This window comes from Budorcas taxicolor, chromosome 8, assembly GCF_023091745.1.
Source record: "Budorcas taxicolor isolate Tak-1 chromosome 8, Takin1.1, whole genome shotgun sequence".
Taxonomy (NCBI): Eukaryota; Metazoa; Chordata; class Mammalia; order Artiodactyla; family Bovidae; genus Budorcas; species Budorcas taxicolor.
The window spans coordinates 65,244,683-65,267,809 of record NC_068917.1 but is presented as its reverse complement, the minus strand read 5'-3'; the positions used below and the strand labels follow the sequence as shown (position 1 = coordinate 65,267,809).

At 44.9% G+C, this 23,127-nt stretch overlaps 1 protein-coding gene across 1 annotated transcript in view; it reads right to left on the bottom strand.

The window, feature by feature from the left end:
- Positions 1-1,497, bottom strand: part of LOC128052071 (stimulated by retinoic acid gene 6 protein-like) — a 28,247-nt gene extending 26,750 nt beyond the window's left edge. The window contains exons 1-2 of the mRNA XM_052644535.1: positions 1,490-1,497; positions 1,062-1,137 (exon numbers count right to left, since the gene is read on the bottom strand). Of these exons, the coding sequence (XP_052500495.1) occupies positions 1,062-1,137; positions 1,490-1,497 (84 nt within the window). The remainder of the gene's footprint in view (positions 1-1,061; positions 1,138-1,489) is intronic.
- Between the last annotated feature and the right edge of the window lie 21,630 nt (positions 1,498-23,127).

The window sequence follows — 23,127 nt, the reverse complement described above, 5'->3', positions numbered from 1 at the left end:
ATCATTCTTTACCCAGCCACTGGATGTGGAGGTCCTCAGGGTTCACCCAAGGACCGCTCCTCTCACTCCCTGACTCTCTCTTCCTCAGTGATCCTACCCGTGTCCATGCTTTCCATGGCCACCAAATACATAGAAGACTCACAAACTTAAGTTTCCAGCCCAGACTTGGTCCAGAATTGTATGTCCAACTGCACAGCTAGTATTTCTTTTTGATGTGTTGAATGCTTCTTAAATTCAGTTTGTCTTAAACGGAACTCATGAGTTTCCTCCCTGTCCTGTTCCTTTACCCACACCAAACTTGGATCTCTTCTAATTTTCCTTAACAAGCGGATGGCAAATACCACCATCCTTCCAACTGTGCAAATCAGAAACCGAAGAGTCATTCTCTCCCTGACCTCTCTAAACAACCTGTTAGTAGGTCCTACTGATTTCACCTTCTGAACATCTCGAGTTGACCACCATCATCTAGGATGATGTAAAATTACCTCAGCTGGACCTCTGCAACCATCCCCTCATTGGTCTTCCTCCCTCCTGTCTTGCTTGCCTCCAACCAGATCCCCAATTGCAACCAAAGTGATCGTTTCAACACATAAATCTGATCCCACCAGACTCATGCCAGAAATCCTCCAATTACTCCCCATCGTATTCAGAACAAAGACAAATCTCCTGCACACAGAACCTGGCCCTGCCCCACCTCCCCAGACACTTCTACCTCATTCTCCACTCCAGCCACACTTGCCTTCTCAGCTCCTCACAATCTCCATGTTCCCTGCCCCCATGGAGCCTTTGCACAACCTCTCCTCTTTGCTTGAAATGTTCTTACTCCATCTTCCAACAGACCTTAGCTCCAGCATTGTGCCCTCAGAAAAACCTATTTTGACTTCCCTACAAGTCAGTGTTCCTGACTCTTGGGACCTTCAAAGCCTTCTTCTGCCTGTGTTTTTGGTGCATAATGTAAGTCAGCAAGTCTCTGCTGACCTATTCAGACCCCTGTGGAAGCCTGTGTACGGGGGGTGGCTCCCCTTCTCTCCCCTCACTGACCCTCCTCTGCCTTCACTTACTGATGGGATGAGGGAGTAATGGAGGAAGAGCTCCATGTGCACTGAGCTGTCACAAGTGCCGTTTAGATGCCTGGTCCTGAAAAACAGCCAAAATACTCATTCACATCATCAGTCACTGTTGTGGTCATTGACCCTTAAGCCTTGAGCATCACTGTCAGGAATTTGATTTTGTAGCCCACTGAGATCATCTGATCTTTTTTAATGTCACTTTCTGAGTCAGTGCTGCTCACCTGTGATGTGTCTTCCCTAAGTGGATTAATCTTCTTTCACAACTCTTTCTCCAGCCTAATTATCTATACAACTGTCCTACTAACTGGCCCTAACTCCTTCTTTTCTTGGTGACAGTCCAGGACAGATTCAGGTTTCCTTGGAGCCCAAAGCTTATCATTTGGATGTCCTTTTCAAATAAAACTACAAAAATATCTTACCTGCTCATATTTTAAAGAAAACACATCACCATGTAAACAGTTAACCAAGGTGCCTCCCACCCTCCCAGAACCTTGGTAGGGTCCTGCAAGTGAGAGGTCCTGAGATTTAAGCTCCAGAAACTTCACAGGAAAGCAGTCTTTCAACATGGTTTTTTGTAATCAGAGGTCAAGAAGCATCTGCTCACTCTGATTCACTGCTGGGCTACTGGGGCAGGACAGCAGTCATCTGGATGGCAGGCTATGGACTTTGTCCTCTCCAGACCTCACAGCCTGCAGGACAGGGCTGCTGGGTCTCCTGTCTGAAACACATGACAGCAGGCTTGTGGCCTCTCTTTGAGAGGGACCTGCTCCTCTTGGGGTCCCAGCACACTTCTTCTCACCACTCTGACTTGCACTGCACCACCTCAGCACATGCTCACCTTCCAGATCCTTGCTCACTCTGTGCCCTACTCCTGCAGCTTCCATCTGGCCATTCCCCAGACTTCCCTTCTGGCCAGCTTTCCCCTCAGAAGTCTCAGGGAAACCCATGAACATAACGTGTGTGTGGGTGCTAAGTCACTTCAGTCATGTCCGACTCTTTGCAACCCTATAGACTGTATACAGCCTGACAGACCCAAGTGTCCAGGCAAGAATACTGGAGCAGGTTGTCATGCCCTCCTCTGGGGAATCTTTTCCACCTAGAGATCAAACCCGCATCTCTTGTCTCCTGCATTGGCAAGCGGGTTCTTTACCACTACTGCCACCTGGGAAGCCAGAGCATAACATATTCCCTTGAAATTCTTTGCGATTCCAGTACTCCATGGTGATGTCTAAACCATAGGACTGAAATATCCTAGAAGTGTTGGGGTAGTGGCGATGGGAACTCATGCTGTTAGAAATGTGATAGAACTGTAAAAGTCAGAACTCCATTTTTTGGAAGGTAAATTGAGTACATACATCAATCTCCCCATCCTATACAAAAGCCTCAAAATTTAAAAGAAAGGAAAAAGTAGCCCTATTTGAAAGCAGGAACGAAGTCTATTAGAAGACGCTGAATGATGGAGTGCAATTAGGACAAGATCAAAGAGAAGAAGCATCAGCCAGCATGGCTGCAGACTGGGACCACGAAGAAAGTGCTCTGCATCCACATGCAAGAGGCTGACACAGGTGGGGGCTGCTGACAGACCACAGAATGAAGAGTCGGGGGCGACAGACCCAAGTGTCCTCTCACCATGCTGATCAGCCAGGGGCAAGGAGTTTATCTCTCTGGGAATAGTATGCATGCGTCCGAGAGAAAAGGCAGTGCCCAGATCACAGGTGGCACCTGGGAGGAACCAGGCTCTTTGGAAGAAGATCGGCTGCTGAGGCACCCCATCTATCGGCACTTCCCACCTCTGCCCTGTGGCACGGAAAGCACACTTTAGTATTAGCTGCTACAGCAGCTGCCACACACACCCCAATAAATATCCCAGTGGAAAGCTCTATCACAAAGATAAGCACTCAATCCAGAGCCATTAAACATGAAGAAAGATTACACTATGAAAGGGAGCCAAAAATTCAACAGACAGGGGTGCTTACTCCTGAGGAAATGAAGCTAATACAGAACTTTTTTGAGACACAGTGTAGAGGAAATTGTCCACAAGAAGAATGAGCATAGGAGGAAGTTATTGTTGTTGTTTAGTCGCTAAGCCATGTTCAATTCTTGGTGACTCCAATGGGCTGTAGCCCGCCAGACTCTTGTCCATTGGATTCCCCAGGCAAGAATACTGGAGTGGGTTGTCATTTCCTTCTCCAGGGATTTTCTTGACCCAGGGATCAGACCTGTATCTCCTGCATTGCAGGCAGATTCTTTACCACTGAGCCACCAGGGAAGCCCCCTAGGAAGAAGCAGAGGGATGCAAAAAGTCACAATAAGCAAAGAAATTAGCAAAACTTCCCATTATTCCCGAGCACAGAATTTTAAACACACACACATATATATTAACACACACATTGTTAGAAACACAAGGACTTGAAAAGACCCGTTCTAAAAGAAATACTGGAGAAAATTCTCAATTAAGAAGAAAAACAAATCTAGGAGGAAGGGGAAGGATTTAAAAGCAACAACAAATGGGGGAATTAGGGGGGAAATATCTAGATAAGTAATTATTGCAAAATAAAATGTTTGAAATGTCAATTTGGAGTTGAAATACCAGATGATACTTCACATGGAAGGGTAGGAACATGTGTAGATTTAAAGGGAAGTGAAATGAGGACCAAGTTGTTGTCATGTTTAGGAGGATGGTGTAGAAATATGTTTTATTTTTCTGGGATTTATAAGTAAAATATAATTCTAAGTAAGTATGTTAAAAGTCCAGTTAGCTACCAGAAGGATATAAATGGAAAGCAAATCAATGTACTAAAAAGTGAATATGAAGAAATAAAAATTCAATCACTCCAGTAAAGCACAGGAAAAGAAAAAAATGAAATAAAGACCCAAATTGAAACACCACAAGAACAAAACTGTCCAAAGAGTAGTAAGCCACCAGCAAGGGAAGAAATACAAACATTCAATAAATTCTTAAAATTTCAACTAGTAATAAAAGGAGAAATTAAGATGAAATGCTGCCTTATCTATTTTTAGTGTTTAGCTATTTGCATGGCTGCACGGGGTGTTAGCTGCTGCATGCAGGGTCTTTAGTCTCTGTTGCGGCATGTGGGATCTTCAGTTGCAGCATGTCAACTCTAAGTTGGGACATGTGGGATTTTGTTCCCTCACCAGGGATTGAACCTGGGTCCCCTGCATTGGGAGCATGGAATATTAGCCACCGGGCTGTTGCCCTAATGGGCCGGGAGCGAGTGACGAGAATGAAGACAGAACAGGAAATCTGGTGCAATGGGTCAGGGGACCTGACCTCTATTGGACTGAGGGAGTAATTTTGATTAATGGTTCCTACGCAATTGTATGGGACTGGTCCCCTAAGGGGTATGCAGTCTCTAATTGCTCTCATCAAAATCAGTCCTGCAGTCCTCACAGAAGGCTGCATTGGCAGGTGCATAAAGTCTTAGACCATACTAATATTACCACTCATTCAGATCATCCAATTATATGGCATGTTAGTGGCATGTCACCCCCCTTCCCACAGTTGGATAAAGGAAGAGGGCAAGGAGAGATTTGGAGATTGGCTTTAAGTCTTAAAAAATTCCAAATTTGGGATGGACATTATTCCGATAAAACTCATTATTTATTGACATTTAATACCAGTACCAACTGGACATTTTATATTCAGTCTTGCATGAGAAATTCTTATGTGCTCTTGAAAGGAACAATTTCTATCAATGAAAGTGTACAAGAACTTTCTTGCCAGGATTGCAAATTATATACTTGCTTAAATTCTTCACTTTATAATTCTAATCACTCATTTGTTATATTAAGAAGGAGATTGGGAATATGGCTTCCAGTAAATCAAACCAGACCTTGGGAAGGCTCTCCTAAAACACACACGCTCTTTTAAAGTTTATGAAGAAAGTACTACAACATTCCAAAAAGTTTATTGGACTTCTTATAGCAGCTATTGTGGAAATTATTGCTATAGCCCTGACCGCAGCAGTAGCTGGAGTGACATTGCATCCAACTATACAAACGACTACATTTGTACAGCGGTGGCACCAAGAGGCAAGTTCTGCCTGGAGAAGTGAAACCCACATAGGCCAAGAAATTAACGAACCATTGATTCATTTAGAAAATGCCGTTCTCCTACTAGGGGACGAAGTACAAAATTTTAAATCACAAATTCATCTTAAGTGTGATTGGAATATCTCTTTATTTTGTGTCACACCTCATAAATATAATCAAAGTGCATATACTTGGGGTCAATTATTTAAACATTTGAGGGGACATGTTTGTAATAATTTATCCTTAGATATTTCCCAATTATGGCTACTATTTCTAATATGCAGAATGTTCGCTTACAATTACTCCCAGAAACTGATTTATTTGAAGAAATTGAGGAAAGCTTACATAAACTTAACCCCATGATGTGGATTAAAACTTCAGGAGGGAGGATTGCTTGGTACTATAATATCAGGATGTATGTTTTTAACTGTTTTGTGTCTAGTCCTCAGATGCATGAGAATTGATGAAGAAAAAGTTGCTCAGATGGCGTCTGTACTCCTGAAAAAACAAAAGGGGGGAAGATGTAGTGGGAATTCCTAACAATGTACTTTCACAGCCTTGAGAAATTCCATAGAAATAGCACCTGGAAAAACAGCATATATTAAGAAACTGTGTTAATGATTATCTTTCATGTTTTTCTTAAGCATAATCTTGATACAAACCCCCAAGGCCAGACCCAGAAGGGAGTATGACTGGGATCATGAAAGCATGGACCTTGTAACTTTAGGTCAGTGTCAGGCATGAACGCTGCCTATGCACTTGCTGATTGTTTCCGAGACTAGCCCAAAAGTGAGAGGCCTGGGGTAAAAACAAGGAGATCTGCACTATGTCAGTGCAGTGTCTTGGGAAAGATAAGATAAAAAAAGTCTTGTAGTCTGCAATTCGGAATAAAAGCAGGACTCAGAGTGGACTCTGCACCTCAGTCCAATAGAGGCTGCAGGTCCCCTGACCCATTGCATCAGATTTTGTGTTCTGTCTTCATTCTCGTCACTCGCTTCCGGACCATTAGGACAACACTGGACCTCCAGGGAAGACCCTGTCTTATCTATTAGAGTGGGAGTTATTGACAGTACTACTCAGAATTACTGAAGGTCAAGACAAGTTGGTATTCATTTACTGATAATCAAAGTGCAAGGAGATATAGCCATTCTGAGGATTAATTTTGCAATATATACTGAGCGCTATTAAAATACAGCAATTCCACTTCTAGGAATTCTAATTCTAAAAAATATACACTAAGGAAATAATCAGAGAAATGACTGGGGACATGTACTAGAATGCTAAAAATTTCATTCTTCCTCCCTCCCTCCTACGTGTGCTTAACATTTTAAATGTAATATATGCTTATTGTAAAATATTCAGAATATTTACAAATGTAAAAAGTACTAATAAAAGCCCTTTTCCCTTCCATAATTATGTTTTTGTAACCTGTAGTTTCAAGCAAAAATGGGATCAGACTAAAGTTGTCTGATTTGATTGATTTCTTCATTTAATCAATAAAAGAAAGGGAAAGATTTTTATTATTAAGAAGGGCAATTTCTCATGTCAGAATATACAGACCCACAGATCTCTTTCTGTGGGGTGACTCTGCCTGCACATATTCACTGCTGGACCTGCCTCCTGCTTGGAGGGCTGAGACGAGGGTTAATCTGGCAGTGGCTGGAAGCAGGTGAGCTCAGAGAGAGTAGAGAGAGGAGCTCTCTAAATAAGGGCTCTATCTATGCATCCACTCCAGCATGAACAGGGGACCTTGACTTGGGGTCAACCCAAGTTAGAAGGCCACTGAGACCCCCTTCTTGGTCTCTGAGACTCACACTACTTCCTAATGGGTCCAGGGCTGTTGGGGCAGATCTGTTGAGGGGTGAACCACAAAACAGCACCCCCAAATGTAGAAAATCTAATTTCCACAGATGACAGCTTGGAACTGTGTTTGTGATATATTGTTAAGGGAAGCATATTATAAAACAACATGATCCCAAGTTGTGAAGAATGGTTATCTCTGTGTAGTGGGATTTGAGTCCATTCTACTTTTTAAAAGTGATTTTCCCGAATTGTCCAAGGGTACTGCATAGATGTAGTGCTTGGCAACTGCTTAGAACAGTGCTTAACACAAAATAGGCAGCAATGAACATACGCTGGATGAATGACTGGGTTTTGTAATCAGGGAAAAGACTGGAGGTTTTTTGCTTGGATCCCAGAGCAATAAAACACCATTCTGAAGGGAAGCTGCCCAAGAATCAGCATAAAGTGAAAATATGCAAGATTTGTTCTATGATGGGGTATAAATTATAAATCTTTCATTAATTGAAAAGACAGAAAATTTAAAAATTGTTTAATAAATAAAAAAAAAGATTTAAAATTAAAAGTAATGAGGATGAGTCCAAGCAATGACACAAAACTGGTACATCTAGAGCACAGGTCATCTGCATTCCTAACTTCTTTCTCTGACACTCCTGTGCTGATCACCTGCTGGGGGCAGTACGGTGTCTCTGTGCCCCACAGTCCTGCTTCCTTTGGTCCTAATGTTATCACTCTACAGTCATCAAACATATGATAATAGCTTTTATTGATTGATGTCACTTTATTATGTATCACTATCTCCTTAGGAATTCTATCTTATGTTATCTTATGTAGTCTTTACAAGTAGCAGATTGTAATAACTCCTTTTCAAAATGAGAAACTGGAGCCAGGAGAGGTTTCCTAACTGGCCCAGGAGGAGGTGAGGCTGGGGGCCAGGCACTGCTGTATGACACCATCCTCCCAGCCTCTGCTGCTAGCTCACGTGGCTCCTCAGAGCTCCGAGAGTTCGCTGACCTTCCGGGCTGTGGCTGACTCATCTCTGATCCTAAATCCAGTCCAGCACCTGGCACAGACAGGATTAGGGCATGTTTGTTAAATTCCATGGGAACTTCCCTCAGGAAGTTGAGGCCCAAAGAGGGCCAGTGAGCAGAAAACGTCACAAAGGCCAGGTTATTTCAAGTCCAGCTCAAGGTGCTCAGTGAGTGTGGCACTGGCCACCCTGGGGGCAGAAAAAAGGGAACTGGTTCCCACTGCTGAGTGCAGAGAAGAGATGAGAAGGAGAAAGAGGTGTGTGCACTGTGTGTGTGTGCATGTGTGTGCATGAGCATACCTGTCCGTGTGATGCCTCCAGCAATGAGGCAGCCTGTGTGCCAGGGTCTCTGGGGTCAGCCCAGCCCCGCCTTTGTGAATCCCTTCAATCCCCTAACACACAGGCTCCTCCTAGTCCTGCCTGGAGCTGGAGGCAGATGTGATAGTATGCTCAAACTGGCTTGTATCAGCTTAGGACTGTCACATTATCAGGAATTTTGCAAGCCAGTTTGTAAACACCACCACTGGTAAAAATTGAAATATACAAATGCATAATTAAATAAATTATTAAAAAGGAAAGTAGTAAAGCCTGAAAACCCATCACCTCCTAATTACTTTGCTACCTGTTGCTGTGATTTATCTCTGGAGGTTATACGTGCAGGATGAAAACTCTGTGTTATGGATTGTGCTAATTCCGTGCCTCCCTTCACACCTCCATTCAGCGACATCACATCATTAGCTTGAAATCAGCCAGGCTGGGAGTATTTAAACCAGGGAGATGGGGGAGCACTGCAAATCAGGCTCTGATTTGTGTTCTGAGACTGTCTAGAAAGTGACAGAGAAAATGTTAACAAGGCAGATTAAATTTAAACCTGTTTGTAGCCATTACATTATGAATAGCAAAAAAAAAAAAAGGAAATATTCTTCTAGAATTTAAAATTCTTATCTCATTCATCCAAAAAGGAGTTTCTGGCAAATGGAATTCTGACTCACACCTTGTTTCCACTGTTGCACGTTTGCCTTACTCATTAATGTCAATAAATGTATCAACCAACACTCATGTCAGAAATAAACTCATGGGTCAATGGCAGGTTGACTACATATACAAGAGTTCTGGCAAAAATCAATGAAAGCATTCTGTGAGATTTAATTGGGTCTGTGCAGTTTGCAAGAAAGATCATTGTATATTTGTTATCTGTAAATTGTCTGTGATACCCTATTCTATCAGTACAATTCCCTGCTTTGGGACCAAAGAAAAGTTTTCTTTCTTGGGTTGGAGAGGGACACTCATTGGCTGTTTCTACCTCCTCATATGCCAGACCCCATCTGCTCCTCTGTCCTCAGAGCATCTGGGGTCAGCCCTCTCCAGACTGAGTGGCCCCTCAGCTCCAATCCAGTGCACGTCCATGGGCAGCTGCCCTGGTGTCCCTGGCCTCCTGCTAGGTGAAGGAGTGTCTGGGACTCCCCTGCCCTGGGTTCCTGATCACACAGTGGACTGAAGTCCTTCACCTGGTTAACCAGTAGCCTGAGTGCTCTGCACACCTGGCCCCATGATCAGTGTCCCGCTCCACACTACAGGTTGGGGGGGCGGGGCGGGCAGAACACAGCCATCTTGCCCAGAATGGCCCCTCTGTCCTCCGGAGCCGCCAGCCTCCTCTGAGGCCCTCATGTAAAGGCACCTGGCCAGGAAATACCACTTTGAGCCCACCCAGCCCTGCTCCTAAAAGTGCCGTGGCTTCCTAGTCTCAGATGAGCCCAGGGTCTCAGTTTGGTTACTTGTGAACTGAGATAGTTGGACTGCTTGGGACTCAGTCCACAATCACAGCAGGGAGCCCACTCGGTGGAAGTCTTCATACATCTGTGTCCCCCACTGGAGGAGGTGCTCCCTAGGGGCAGGGACCTTCCTCATTCTTCTTATGTGTTCGGCTCCTGACCCAGCATGTGGCAACAACAGGTGCCCACTATGCTTAGTCATTCAGTCGTGTCCAACCCTTTTCGACCTCATGGACTATAGCCCACCAGGCTCCTCTTTCCATGGGATTCTTCTCCAGGCAAGAATACTGGAATGGGTTGCCATGCCTTCCTCCAGGGGATCTTCCCAATCCAGGGGTCAAACCCAGGTCTCCCAAGTTGCAGGCAGATTCTTTACTGTCTGAGCCACCAGGGAAACCCTGGTGCCCACTAATGCTTCCTAAATGGATAGATGGAAAGTTAACCTTTCTCAAGGGCCTACAGTATGCCAAGCTATCCCTCAAGGGTATGCTTTTATTCACTAATTTCAGCTTCATGATAGCCCTGTGAGAGGTACCATCATCACCCCATTTCACCTATGAGAAAACTGAAGCACCAGAAGGTAAGAAACACATCCAAGCTTCCCCAGCCAGTAAGCAGCTGAGTCTGCATCCCCCTCAGCTTGCCTCTGACAGCTTCCCCAGAAAGTCAGTCCCATGTGCCTTTCTGTCTGTTTCTCTCCCCAGTGCCTGCTGCTCTGTCCCTGTCTGTCACTTTCAGTGACTCTCTGAGAATCAGGGAGAGACACACTTATACCCTGTTTTGATTCCATTTGTTTCCCCAGGGCCGTTGTCTGTCTTCTCTGTGTGTCCAAAATCAGTATTTTTCTCCTTTGCCGTGACTACTCCCATTCATCTGGACCTTGCTGTACAGCTAGGCCAGGGCTTCCCAGGTGACTTAGTAGGTAAAGAATCTGCCTGCAGTGCAGGAGATGCAAGAGATTCGGGTTCGATCCCTGGGTCAGGAAGATTCCTTGGAAGAGGGCATGGCAACCCACTCCTGTCTTCTTGCCTAGAGAAGCCCATGGACAGAGGAGCCTGGTGAGCTACAGTCCATGCGGTAGCAAATAGTAAGACACGACTGAAGTGACTGAACACGCACGCATGTACAGCTGGGAATGATCAGCTCTGGTTGGTAACCTCCATCAGAGGGTGTGTATGGGCTGTTTTCATGCATGTGTGAGTCCTCAGATCTACCCAGAGGAAAAGCCTGGGATTTGGAGTTAGAAACCTCGTGAGCTTGGGTGAATCATTTCTCCTGTTGAATCCTTGGTTGCTTTTTCTGTAGAATGGATGGGATGCCAGCACTTTCCTAGATCCTTAGAGGATGGATAGGAATGGTGATTTGTTAACTGACAAGTACCATGCTTGCTGGGCCTCAGGCCTGCTTCCACCTTCCCTATGACTGCCTCCCACAGATGCTATTTCATGAGGTGGGAGTGGAGTATTCCAGGCAGCAGCCTGGCTCCCAGCAGACCCTGCGGTCCCTCCTGGATATGGGGCCTGACATTATCAAGAGACACAGGAGCCACAGAACCAAGGAGCTGGACTCCTGGCTGGGTGTTTTGGCTCCACTGTTTAACCAGCTGGTCAACTGACTCAGAGAGACAGAATCAGCTCAGCCAAGTTGGGAACAGAGCTCTTTCCCAGGGCAGAAGGACTGCAAGAATTTTCCTGTCTTGAGCAGGGCACTGTAGTAAACAACAGAGCTTTACAGTTTATAAAGAACCCTCATCACCAAGGTCTCACTGGATCCTCAGAGAACACCAGTCAGAAGGAAACTATCACTTGTTCTTGGTGGGACTCAAACACACGTGATAACTTTAAGATGAGCTATTGATTGGCCTTTCATCTCTGGCCTGGCTCTTTGTTCCATCTTCTCCCGGGGCCTCCCTGTTTCCTCCTCTGGGTGTACAGATCTCTGTTTATTCTCCTTTGCCTTGGCCTTACCCTTTCAATTGGAGCTTACTGTTCAGAGAAGAATGGTCTGCATCTGGTAGCTACCTTCCTTTAGAGAGAGTGTATGGAAATGTTTTCACCCATATCTGGCAAGTTCAGGCAGAGTTACCATGCAAAAAATGTGTGATTGAAGAAGACAAAGCCCCCCCCCCCCGCTTTTTTTTTTGCTCCCTTCCATTCTTAACTATTCTAAAAAGCACCATTCATTTTTATTTCTTTTATAACCTTACCCTTGTTTACTGTGCTTTTCCTAATAACTTCTTATACCTGACTCCTCACCCTAACATCTTTTTTTGTCTTTAGCTGCAGATGGTATTTAGGGTGACAACCTCAGTCATTGGGAGAGTTAACTCAGTTTTCCTAGGTCTCCCACATATTCAGGAGGTATACACGTGCATGTGTGCTAAGTTGCCCCAGTTGTGTCCAACTCGGTGCAACTCTATGGACTCTAGCCTGCCGGGCTCCTCTGTCCATGGGATTCTCCAGGCAAGAATACTGGAGTGGGTTCCCATGCCCTCCTCCAGGGGATCTTTCCGACCCAGTAATCAAACTTGCGCCTCTTACATCTCCTGCATCGGCTGGCAGGTTCTTTACCACTAGCACCACCAGGGGAGCCCATACAGAAGGTATACATGTTATTAAACGTTTGTTTATCTCCTGTTAATCTTTTTTTTATTATAGGAGTATCTTGGTCAAGAACCTAGAATAGAGGAAATATTTTTTCCTTCCCCACGATAACATCTTGCAACAATCTAAACAGAGAATCCCCTGATACCAGGAAGCAATGGTTCTCCTTTTTGAGTAGTCTTTTTAGTTTTAGAATCATTTAAGATGAAATGTTTAAGTGTTTGAATGAGAATTCTTAATTCATGACATCTAGACATGACTTTACAGCTCTCAAATGCCTTTCATATTCTTTTCTCATATGATCTTTACAAAGCTGTGGGTTAGGACAGGGGTTAATAGGTGAGGAAACTGACTAATAGATGAGAAAACGGAGGCCTTAAGATCTACTAGAAACTACAGAGCCAGGTTCCAAACCCAGATCTTCTGGGCTCTTCCCATTCTGTAACTTCAGAATGAAAACAAACTGAAATCTGTTCACTGACCCAAGAACCTATCTGTGGTTCTCTGCTCAGTGCCCCCTGCCAAATTACATAGACCATGCCTTCTTCCCGGTTCCATGAATCACCAATAGCAAAGATAGTCACCAGGTTTCTCAAAAAACTAAAAATAGACTACCATATGACCTAGCAATTTCACCTTTGGGAATATATCTGAAAACAACAAACACACTAAGTTGAAAGGATACATGCACCACAATGTTTGTAGTAGTACTATTCACAACAGCCAAGATATGGAAGCAGCTCAAGTGTCCGTCAACAGACGAATGGATAAAGAAGATATCCTTTTTAGCCACAAAAAGGACAAGATGCTTGCCATTTGCAACAATATGGGTGGACTTGGAAGTTATGCTAAGTGAAATAAGTCAGACAGAGAAAGACAAATATCAATTGATATCATGTATATGTAGAATCTGAAAAATACAACAAACTAATGAACATAACAACAACAGCAGAATATAACAACAAAAATGAATATAACAACAACAGAAAACCAGACCCATAGACATAGAGAACAAATTAGTGGTTACCAGTGGTGAGAGGGAGGGCTCCACAGGTGGCACTAGGCATAAAGAACCTGTCTGCCAATGCAGCAGACGTAAAAGATGTGGCTTTGATCCCCAGGTGGAGGAGGTCCCCTGGAGAAGGGCATGGCGACCCACTCTGGTATTCTTGCCTAGAGAATCCCACGGACAGAGGAGCCTAGCTGGCTATGATCCATAGCGTTGCAAAGAGCTGGACACGACTGAAATGACTTGACGCCTGCATGCATGCAGTGGCGAGAAGGAAGTAGAGAGGGGCAAAACAGGGGTAGGAAATTAAGAGGTACAAACTACTATGCATAAAATAAACTACCAGGATATATTGTACAATATAAGGAATATAGGGCTTCCCTAGTAGCTCAGACAGTAAAGCGTCTGCCTGCAATGCAGGAGACCTGGGTTCAATCCCTGGGTCAGGAAGATCCCCCAGAGAAGGCAATGGCAACCCACTCCAGTACTCTTGCCTGGAAAAGCCCATGGATGGAGGAGCCTGGTAGGCTATAGTCCATGGGGTCACAAAGAGCTGGATATGACTGAGCAACTTTACTTTCATATGGAATATAGTCTATATTCTATAACTACAAATAGAGTACAACCTTTAAAAATTATGAATCACTACATTGTGCATCTGTAACTAATGTTGTACATCAACTGTACTTCAATTAAAGTACTTCTTTTAATTAAAAAATTACTTGTCTCAAGCTGGGCCCTGATAACTCACCTTGCATTTGGGGGAAACATCTTGGTGGAAAAGCACTGCTTGCCACCCTGCTGAGCAATCTGCTTCTCTGAATTGTTCTTTGGGCTTCTCTGGCCTCTCGTTGAGTGCTTCTGGTATTCTGATGTTCTGCCCAGTTTCTGTCACATCATCCAAAATTCCTCAGACAAAAACAAACATCTAGTCAAATATTTACTAGAGAAATGACAGTATGTGGTGGCCTCCTTCCTTGTTTGGGAACACTACTGGCTATTCTTTGGCTCTTCCACCCTTCCCATGATTTCTCATTCAAAATCAGGAACTGCCCTCCTATTTTCTCTTTCTGAGACTCCTGCAATCTCTTTTAGTCCCTGCTGGCGGTGGGCACTGGCTCCTTGAGATACTGAAACTTTGTTCAGCAGTTGAGGCCTCTTTAGCTAGCTGTAAAAATTATTACAGGCAATAAAGTAGGACTCTGCCTACTCTGCCTCAAGGCAATAAACTAGGAAATTAGGGCCACTGCCTTCAAGATTCTCTCTAGAAACAAGACCATTTGCTGGGAGGAGGGGCTAGAGACAAATTCAAAACAGAACCCTAGTCCTGTAGCAGAACCAGGGCTAGCTGTCCACCAGGAATTCCTACTCCCTTTCCATAAAGTGAAGCTGCTGCTGGCAAGGACCTGCCCAACCAAGGGGCATATTTCCCAGCCCACCCCAGCATCTAGGAACAAACATGGGACCAAGGCTACCAATGGAATGTGAGCAGAAGTGATGTGTATTACTTCCGGGCTAAGACAGTTAAGAAGCAAGTATGTTTTTCTACCCTCTCCTTCCCCACCTGCTGGTTTAGGATTCAAAGGCCTGAAAGGAATGGGAGGGAAGGAGCCTAGGTCCCTGGATCACCATGTAGAGGAAACTGTCCTCTATACCAGGGGTCCCCAATGCCTGAGTCACAGACTGGTACTGGGCCATGGCCTGTTAGGACCCGGGCCACACAGCAGGAGGTGAGCAACAGGCAGGCAAGCAAAGCTTCACCTGTATTTACAGGCGCTCCCCATCACCTGCATTACTGCCTGAGCTCCATCTCCTGCCAGATCAGCAGGGGTATCTGATCCTCATAGTAGTGCAACTGGACATGTGAGGGATCTAGGTTGTGCACTCCTTGTGAGACCTGAACACCTAGTGATCTGAGGAGGAGCTGAGGTGGTGACGCTAGCACTGGGGAGTGGCTGCAAATACAGGTTATCATTAGACAGGCTTGACTGCACAGAGACCATAATAAATCAATTGATTGCAGACTCATATCAAAACCTATCAGACAGAGGCAAGTGACAAGTTGCAACTGGTGCAGGCTTTAAGTCAGAATCTGACTTATTTTAGTCTGTGCATGGCCCACACATTATTTTATTTACCACTCCCATCCATGCCTCCTTCCTGCACTGAACAGTTGTCTCAGCCACAGTTTTGGTAAGCCTGCAAGCTGCTGCTGCTGCTGCTGCTGCTAAGTCGCTTCAGTCATGTCCGACTCTGTGCGACCCCATAGACGGCAGCTCACCAGGCTCCCCCATCCCTGGGATTCTCCAGGCAAGAACACTGGAGTGGGTTGCCATTTCCTTCTCCAATGCATGAAAGTGAAAAGTGAAAGTGAAGTCACTCAGTCGTGTCCAACTCTTCGTGACCCCATGGACTGCAGCCTACCAGGCTCTCCGTCCATGGGATTTTCCAGGCAAGAGTACTGGAGTGGGGTGCCATTGCCTTCTCCAAAGCCTGAAAGCTAACCCTAGCCAAAATGAGAAAAAAACAAATGTTGCTAGAGAGCTTGGGGAAAGACCCAATGCTGAGACAGCAGAAGCCTCTAAGACTGCAAACAAAAAGAAAACTGCATTTAATAGAAAATATCAAGAGTCCAACCTAAATTATGGGTTTGTTGCAACAGGTGATTCACATTCTTCAACCCTGGTTTGTATAATATGTGGTGACTGGCTGCACAACAAAGCCCTGAAACCTTCAAAACTACTCCACATGGAGACCGAGCACCCTGCATTAAAAGACAAGACTTTGGAGTCTTTTAAAAGAAAAAAAAAACCTGTGAACATGAAGAACAGAAACAATTATTGAAGGCCACCACTTCGTCCAATGTGTCTGCACTGAGAGCATCATTCTTAGTGGCTAACCGCATTGGTAAAGCTAAGAAGCACTTTACTCTTGCTAAACAGTTCATTGTGCCTGCTGCTAAGGACATTTGTTATGAACTTTTAGGAGAGGCTGCAGTTCAAATGGTGGCACATGTTCCTCTTTCATAACTGGCACCATAACTAGACGAACTGATGAAACAGCAGGGGATGTTGAGGCTCAGTTGTTAGAAAGGATTAATGAGTCACTGTGGCATGCCAGTGCTGACACTGACGAGCTTACCAGTGTTGACGTCAAGGCAACTGTGCTTGTTTTGAGGGTGTGCTTGAGGATATATTATGTGCACTTCCGTTGCTGACCAACACCACAGCTGCAGAACTATTCAAGCCTTTGGATGATTCAGTTCAGTTCAGTCCAGTCACTCAGTCATGTCCGACTCTTTGCGACCCCATGGACTGCAGCACGCCAGGCCTCCCTGTCCATCACCAATTTCCAGAGTTTACTCAAACTCATGTCCATTGAGTTGGTGATGCCATCCAACCACCTCATCCTCTGTCATCCCCTTCTCCTCCCGCCTTCAATCTTTTCCAGGATCAGGGTCTTTTCCAGTGAGTCAGTACTTCACATCAGGTGGCCAAAGTATTCGAGTTTCAGCTTCAGCATGAGTCCTTCCAACGAATATTCAGGACCGATCTCCTTTAGGATTGACTGGTTGGATCACCTTGCAGTCCAAGGGACTCTCAAGAGTCTTCTCCAACACCACAGTTCAAAACCATCAATTCTTCAGCACTAAGGTTTCTTTATAGTCCAACTCTCACATCCATGCATGACTACTGGAAAAACCATAGCCTTGACGAGACAGACCTTTGTCAGCAAAGTAATGTCTTGGCTTTTTAATATGCTGTCTAGGTTGGTCATAACTTTTCTTCCAAGAAACAAGCGTCTTTTAATTTTATGGCAGCAGTCACCATCTGCAGTGATTTTGGAGCCCCCAAAACTAAAGTCTGTCACTGTTTTCACTATTTCTCTATTTGCCATGAGGTGATGGGACCAGACGCCATGATCTTAGTTTTCTTAATGTTGAGTTTTAAGCCAACTTTTTCACTCTCCTCTTTCACTTTCATCAAGAGGCTCTTTAGTTCTTCACTTTCTGCCATAAGGGTGGTGTCATCTGCATATCTGAGGTTATCGATATTTCTTCCAGCAATCTTGATTTCAGCTTGTGCTTCTTCCAGCCCAGCGTTTCTCATGATGTACTCTGCATATAAGTTAAATAAGCAGGGTGACAATATATAGCTTTGACATACTCCTTTTCCTATTTGGAAACAGTCTGTTGTTCCATGTCCAGTTCTAACGGTTGCTTCCTGATCTGAATACAGATTTCTCAAGAGGCAGGTCAGGTGGTCTGGTATTCCCATCTCTTTCAGAATTTTCCACAGTTTGTGGTGATCCACACAGTCAAAGGCTTTGGCATAGTCAATAAAGCATAAGTAGATGTTTTTCTGGAACTCTCTTGCTCTTTTGATGATCCAACAGAAGTTGACAATTTGAGCTCTGGTTCCTCTGCCTTTTCTAAAACCAGCTTGAATGTCTGAAAGCTCACGGTTCATATACTGTTGAAGCCTGTCTTGGAGAATTTTGAGCATTATTTGAATGATTACATATCAGGAAAACTGAATCAGTCATTTTGTGCTGTTACATGCACAGATGAAGTGGCTGTCATGACCGGATGACTTTCTGGTTTCACTTCTCAGGTCAAAGAATTCCCTTCTGAATATGCATCTATGCACTGTGTTAATCATAGAGAAATACTGGCTAGCTGAAAAAAGTCACCTGAATTTAACAATGCTTTGCAGGATGTGATTAAAATTATCAACCACATTAAAGTACATGCCCTTAACTCAGATCTCTTCATGCAGCTCTATGAGGAGATAGACACAAAGCATCCATTTGAACCCAAAGAATCTCATCTGATAAGAGCAGACTTATACAGAGAGATGAGATGTCTTTCTAAAAGTAGGTCGCTGGCCAGAGTTTTTGAGTTGTGAGAGCAGTTATAGAGATTTCTTTTAGAAAAACAGTCACCATTGGCAGCATATTTCAGTGACGCAGAATGAGTCAATACACCTGTTCAACCTGTTCGAGGAACTCAGTCCATCATCTCAGGAGAGAACAACAACTGTGTTCACTTGGCAGATAAAGTAGCTACATTCAAAGCCAAACTGGAATTATGAGGGTGATGAGCGAACATCAGGATTGTTGACATGTTTCAAACATTAGTAGAGATTTTGAAAGAGACTGAGCCAGGGTCTTCTTTCTCCAGGCTGATGCGTGATCACCTATCTCAACTTTCAAAAGAATTTAAACATTACTTCTCCACCACAAAAGACCCCCAAACTGGGAGGGAATGGATCCATGACCCATTTGTGAATAAGGCAGCTGAATCGACCTTGTTCATGCTACAAGAGGATCAATGGCTTGAGACGGCAAATGACAGTGGCCTTAAAAGTATGTTTGAGACAACTTGAAATCTCCATATATTCTGGATTAAAGTCGAGGAGGAATGTTCTGAGATTGCTGCAAAAGCACTGGAGAGCCTGCTTCTGTTTTCAATACCTCGTCTTTGTGAAGCAGGCTTTTCTGCAGTGATAGCAATGAAAATGAGATTATGGAGTAGACTGGACATAAGTATCACACTTCGGGTGTCACTGTCTCCCATCACCCCCAGATAGAACCATATGGTTGCCGGAAAACAAGCTCAGAGCTCCCACCAATTCTGCATTATGATGACTTGTGTAATTATTTCATCATACATCACAAAGTTATAATAGAAATAAAGTGCCCACCCCAAAACCATTCCCTTCCACAGTCCATGGAAAAATTGTCTCCCATGAAACCAGTCCCTGGTATAAAAAAGGCTGGGGACTACTGCTCTACACCTGTCCACGAGCAAGAAATAAAGGTCTATTATAATAAATCAGTCGAGGGCTGGCCTATTTGTTACAGCAGCTAGTGTTGCCCTAGCTAACACAGCACAGAATGTGGAGGACTTGTAAACATCATGTGGTCCAAGTTCTTGATTTTAAGGATAAGAAGACATGGGCTTAAGGAAGGGAAGTACACTAACAGGACTGGCCAGGCCTGAGAAAGTCTGCTATGCCCACAGAACTGTGCCAACGGTGTGAGCATTCACCTGGTGCTGTGAGAGTCTGTGTCCCAGAGCACTGCTCATTGAACTAAGGCTGAGCACCTGACCCAAGAACAGCCAGTCATCAGTCACATCAATCTGTCATCTATGATGGACATCCTGTCCAGCAGGTCATCACTTTCAGGAGTCTGACCTTGAGACACAAAACAAGAGCCTAGCACTGGTCAGTGGGACCAAGAACCAAATGACCCCCAGAGAGATGCAGGAAGCTAACAAGTGATCAAATTCTGATCACGGCAGATCATGACTCTTGCTCCTAAGAAGTATTAAGATCTCCTAGCATGGCCTATAGATTTTAAATGGCCACCCTGTTTCCATGATGACTTTCCAGAGCCAAATGGGAGCTAGACCCGAGGTGTCCTTGTGGTCCACTCACCAAATCCATTGGCTCCCAGGCCAGTTAATGGCACCTTCACACTCTTATCACCCACAAATTGTGGCTCCTCCCCTTCTCTCACCTCACTCATTCGGCCTCCTGGCTCTTATCCATCCCTTTACTTTTGTCAGAGGGCTCATTCCTCTTTTCCCTTCTGCCAGCTTGGATATCCACTTGAGTTGCCTTGAATTAAAGGGGTTTCCAGTTACTCCCCTGCAGGAGGTAGGGCCCAACCAGGGAAGATGATGGAACTGAAGTACTCTTGGGCAAGGTTCCTTCCCTTCCTGCCAAGTGGTCTCTCTTTATCGTGTCTCTCTCCTTTCTGGCCTTTTCTTTAATCTTTCTTCTCTCTGGCTTAGTCCCCTTTGCTTCTTAGGGTTTCTCGGGGCTCTCTTGGGGCTTCAACTCACCACCATCCTGATTCTAGTTCCTGGTACCCCTTCATCCTCTATCCCTGGCTCCTTTTCTAGTTCCTGGTGTCCCTTCATCCTCGATCCCTGGCTCCTTTTCTAGTTCCTGGTATCCTTTCATCCTCGATCCCTGGCTCCTTCCCCAGACCTGCTAAGAGAAAAGCTCCTCCCCCGTTCATCTTCCGCTCAGTGCGTCACAGCCAGTCTATGCCTTCCTGTCTTTGGCTCAGTCCTACACCCCTCATATCAGTTTCCTAGGGCCCCCCACAGCAGAAATCGAAAACCCAGAAGTCTTATTTTCTCACAGTTCCAGAAGGCGGAAATCCCAGATCAAAGTTTCAGCAGGTGTGCTTTCTCCTGAGGCCTCTCCTTGGCTTGCAGAGAGCTGCCCTCTCCCTCTGTCCTCGTGTGGCCTTTCCTCTGTGTGCCTGCATCTAGCGTCTCTATGTCTTTAGCTCCTTTTCTTAAGGAGACACCAGTCAGATTGCATCAGGCCTACCTCTTAAATGTCCCGTCTCCCAATAAAGTCACATTCTAGAAAGCTGGATGCTAGGGCTTCAACATATGAATTTGGGGCAGGGGGACAATTCAGTCATAAACAGCCCTGGTCTGATCCATTCTGATGGAGCAGAAGGGGGTCCTGGAAGCACTGAATAGGCACCATAACTGACAATTCAGACCATCTGTGTTTACCCACTTGCTCCCTCTACTCATGCCTAGAATGACACCTCCGACCTCTGCTATCACCAGTGCTTGTTTATCAGGTCCCACCTTAAGCATGAGCTTCCCAGGTGGCTCAGTGGTAAAGAATCTGCCTTCAATGCAGGAGATGTGAGCTTGATCCCAGGGTCGGGAAGATCTTCTGGAGAAGGAAATGGCAACCCACTCCAGTATTCTTGCCTGGAGAATTCCATGGACAGAGGAGCCTGGTGGGCTACAGTAAATGGGGTCACTCAAGAGTTGGACATGACTGAGTGATTAAACCTCAAACATAATATCTGGCATAATATTCTGATGACTATGGCGTAATCTTGTTTCTCTTGGCTTGGTCGACGTCTCTTTTATGGCATGTATTTATGTCTTCTTTATTTGTCCATTTAGCACATATTTATGGAGAAGCAGCCTGGGGCAATGGCTCAGAGTGTGGACTTTGAGGACAACTCAACAATTCACCAGCTGTAATTTTGGCCACGTTATGTTGTAATCCCCTCTGATCCCCAGTATTATCTGAGACAAGCTGCCCCTACCCTATGACAGATGAGGTTGAAGTGAACTAACATAAGATGCTCAGGAGGGTGCCTGACATGCAACAAGCCCTCAGTGAACATGAGTGATTAGAGGGTGTGCCCAGACTGGGATGTGGAGCACATGGTCATGTCCAAGATCTCAGATCCTCAATTAGATCACAGTGGCTTGGAAGCTACGACTTGATCCAATTCAACATGACATCTGGGATATAGGGGAGGCCTCATAAATGCTTGTTTCCTGAAATTGGGTCATTTGTAGTGATATGGATGGGCCTAGAGTCTGTCATTGGAGAAGGCAATGGCACCCTACTCCAGTACTCTTGCCTGGAAAATCCCATGGACAGAGGAGCCTGGCAGGCTGCAATCCATGGGGTCGCTACTAGTTGGACATGACTGAGCGACATCACTTTCACTTTTCACTTTCATGCATTGGAGAAGGAAATGGCAACCCACTCCAGTGTTCTTGCCTGGAGAATCCCAGGGACGGAGGAGCCTGGTGGGCTGCCGTCTATGGGGTTGCACAGAGTCGGACATGACTGAAGTGACTTAGCAGCAGCAGCAGCAGAGGGGTGGGGTGAGGGGATGGGAGGGAGGTCCGGGAGGGACATGTAGCTGATTCACTTTGTTTTACAGCAGAAACTAATGCAACATCATAAAGCAATTGTGTGCATGTCACGTCGCTTTTAGTTGTGTCCAACTCTGTGTGATCCTATGAACTGTATCCCACCAGGCTCCTCTGTCCATGGGATTCTCCAGGCAAGAATACCGGAGTGGGTTGCCATGCCCTCCTCCAGGGGATCTTCCTGACCAAGGGATTGAACCAGTGTCTCTTATGTCTCCTGCACTGGCAGGCGGGTTCTTTACCACTAGCGCCACATGCTAACATACTTCCCTTTATCAAATTTATATGAGGATATATTTTCCAAAAATAATGGATCTTCCCGACCCAGGGATCAAACCTCTTATCTCCTAAGTCTCCTGCATTGGCAGCTGGGTTCTTTACCACTAGCACCACCTGGGAAGCCCTGTAAAGCAATTACACTCCAATTAAAAAAAAAAAAATTGAAAGAGAAATTCCTCTGTTAGAAAATCCAATAAATAAATAAATGCTTGTTCTCAAAATTTTAAATGATAAAAGAAAAATAAAAAGACAGAAATACAAGGATCAGTAAAATGTAACTCTCTTACTGGTCGCCTGGAAACAAAAAAAAAAACACATATAAATGTGTTTCCTCTGAAACCAGGCCCTCCTTTTCCCAGAAGAAGCAATCCTTAGTGCATCCATGCCATACCATTCAGAGAAAGGAATTGCAAAGCTCTTTATCAGGCACATGCAGATGCTGTCTCTTCTGGGAGTGCCACCTGCTAGGTGCTTCCTGGCTCCACTGCCCAGGCTTCAAATGGATATTTTACATTCTTGGATTCACATGGTGGTATCCCTCACAATTCTATAACTGCTCTCTCCACAGCATCAAGGGAGAGTCATTACTGAATTGCCACCAACTGTCCTGGGGAGTTGGGAATGCAACCACAATAAAGCGGGAGGAAAGCTTCAGCATAATTTCATCCTCAGTAATAAGGACCCATTTCTAAGCAACCACCATGCTCCAGACATGACCCCTTTGAACCTAGAGATAACCCTGTGTGATATATATTTCACCCGCCCCTCCCACCATACTTTCTCATTTTA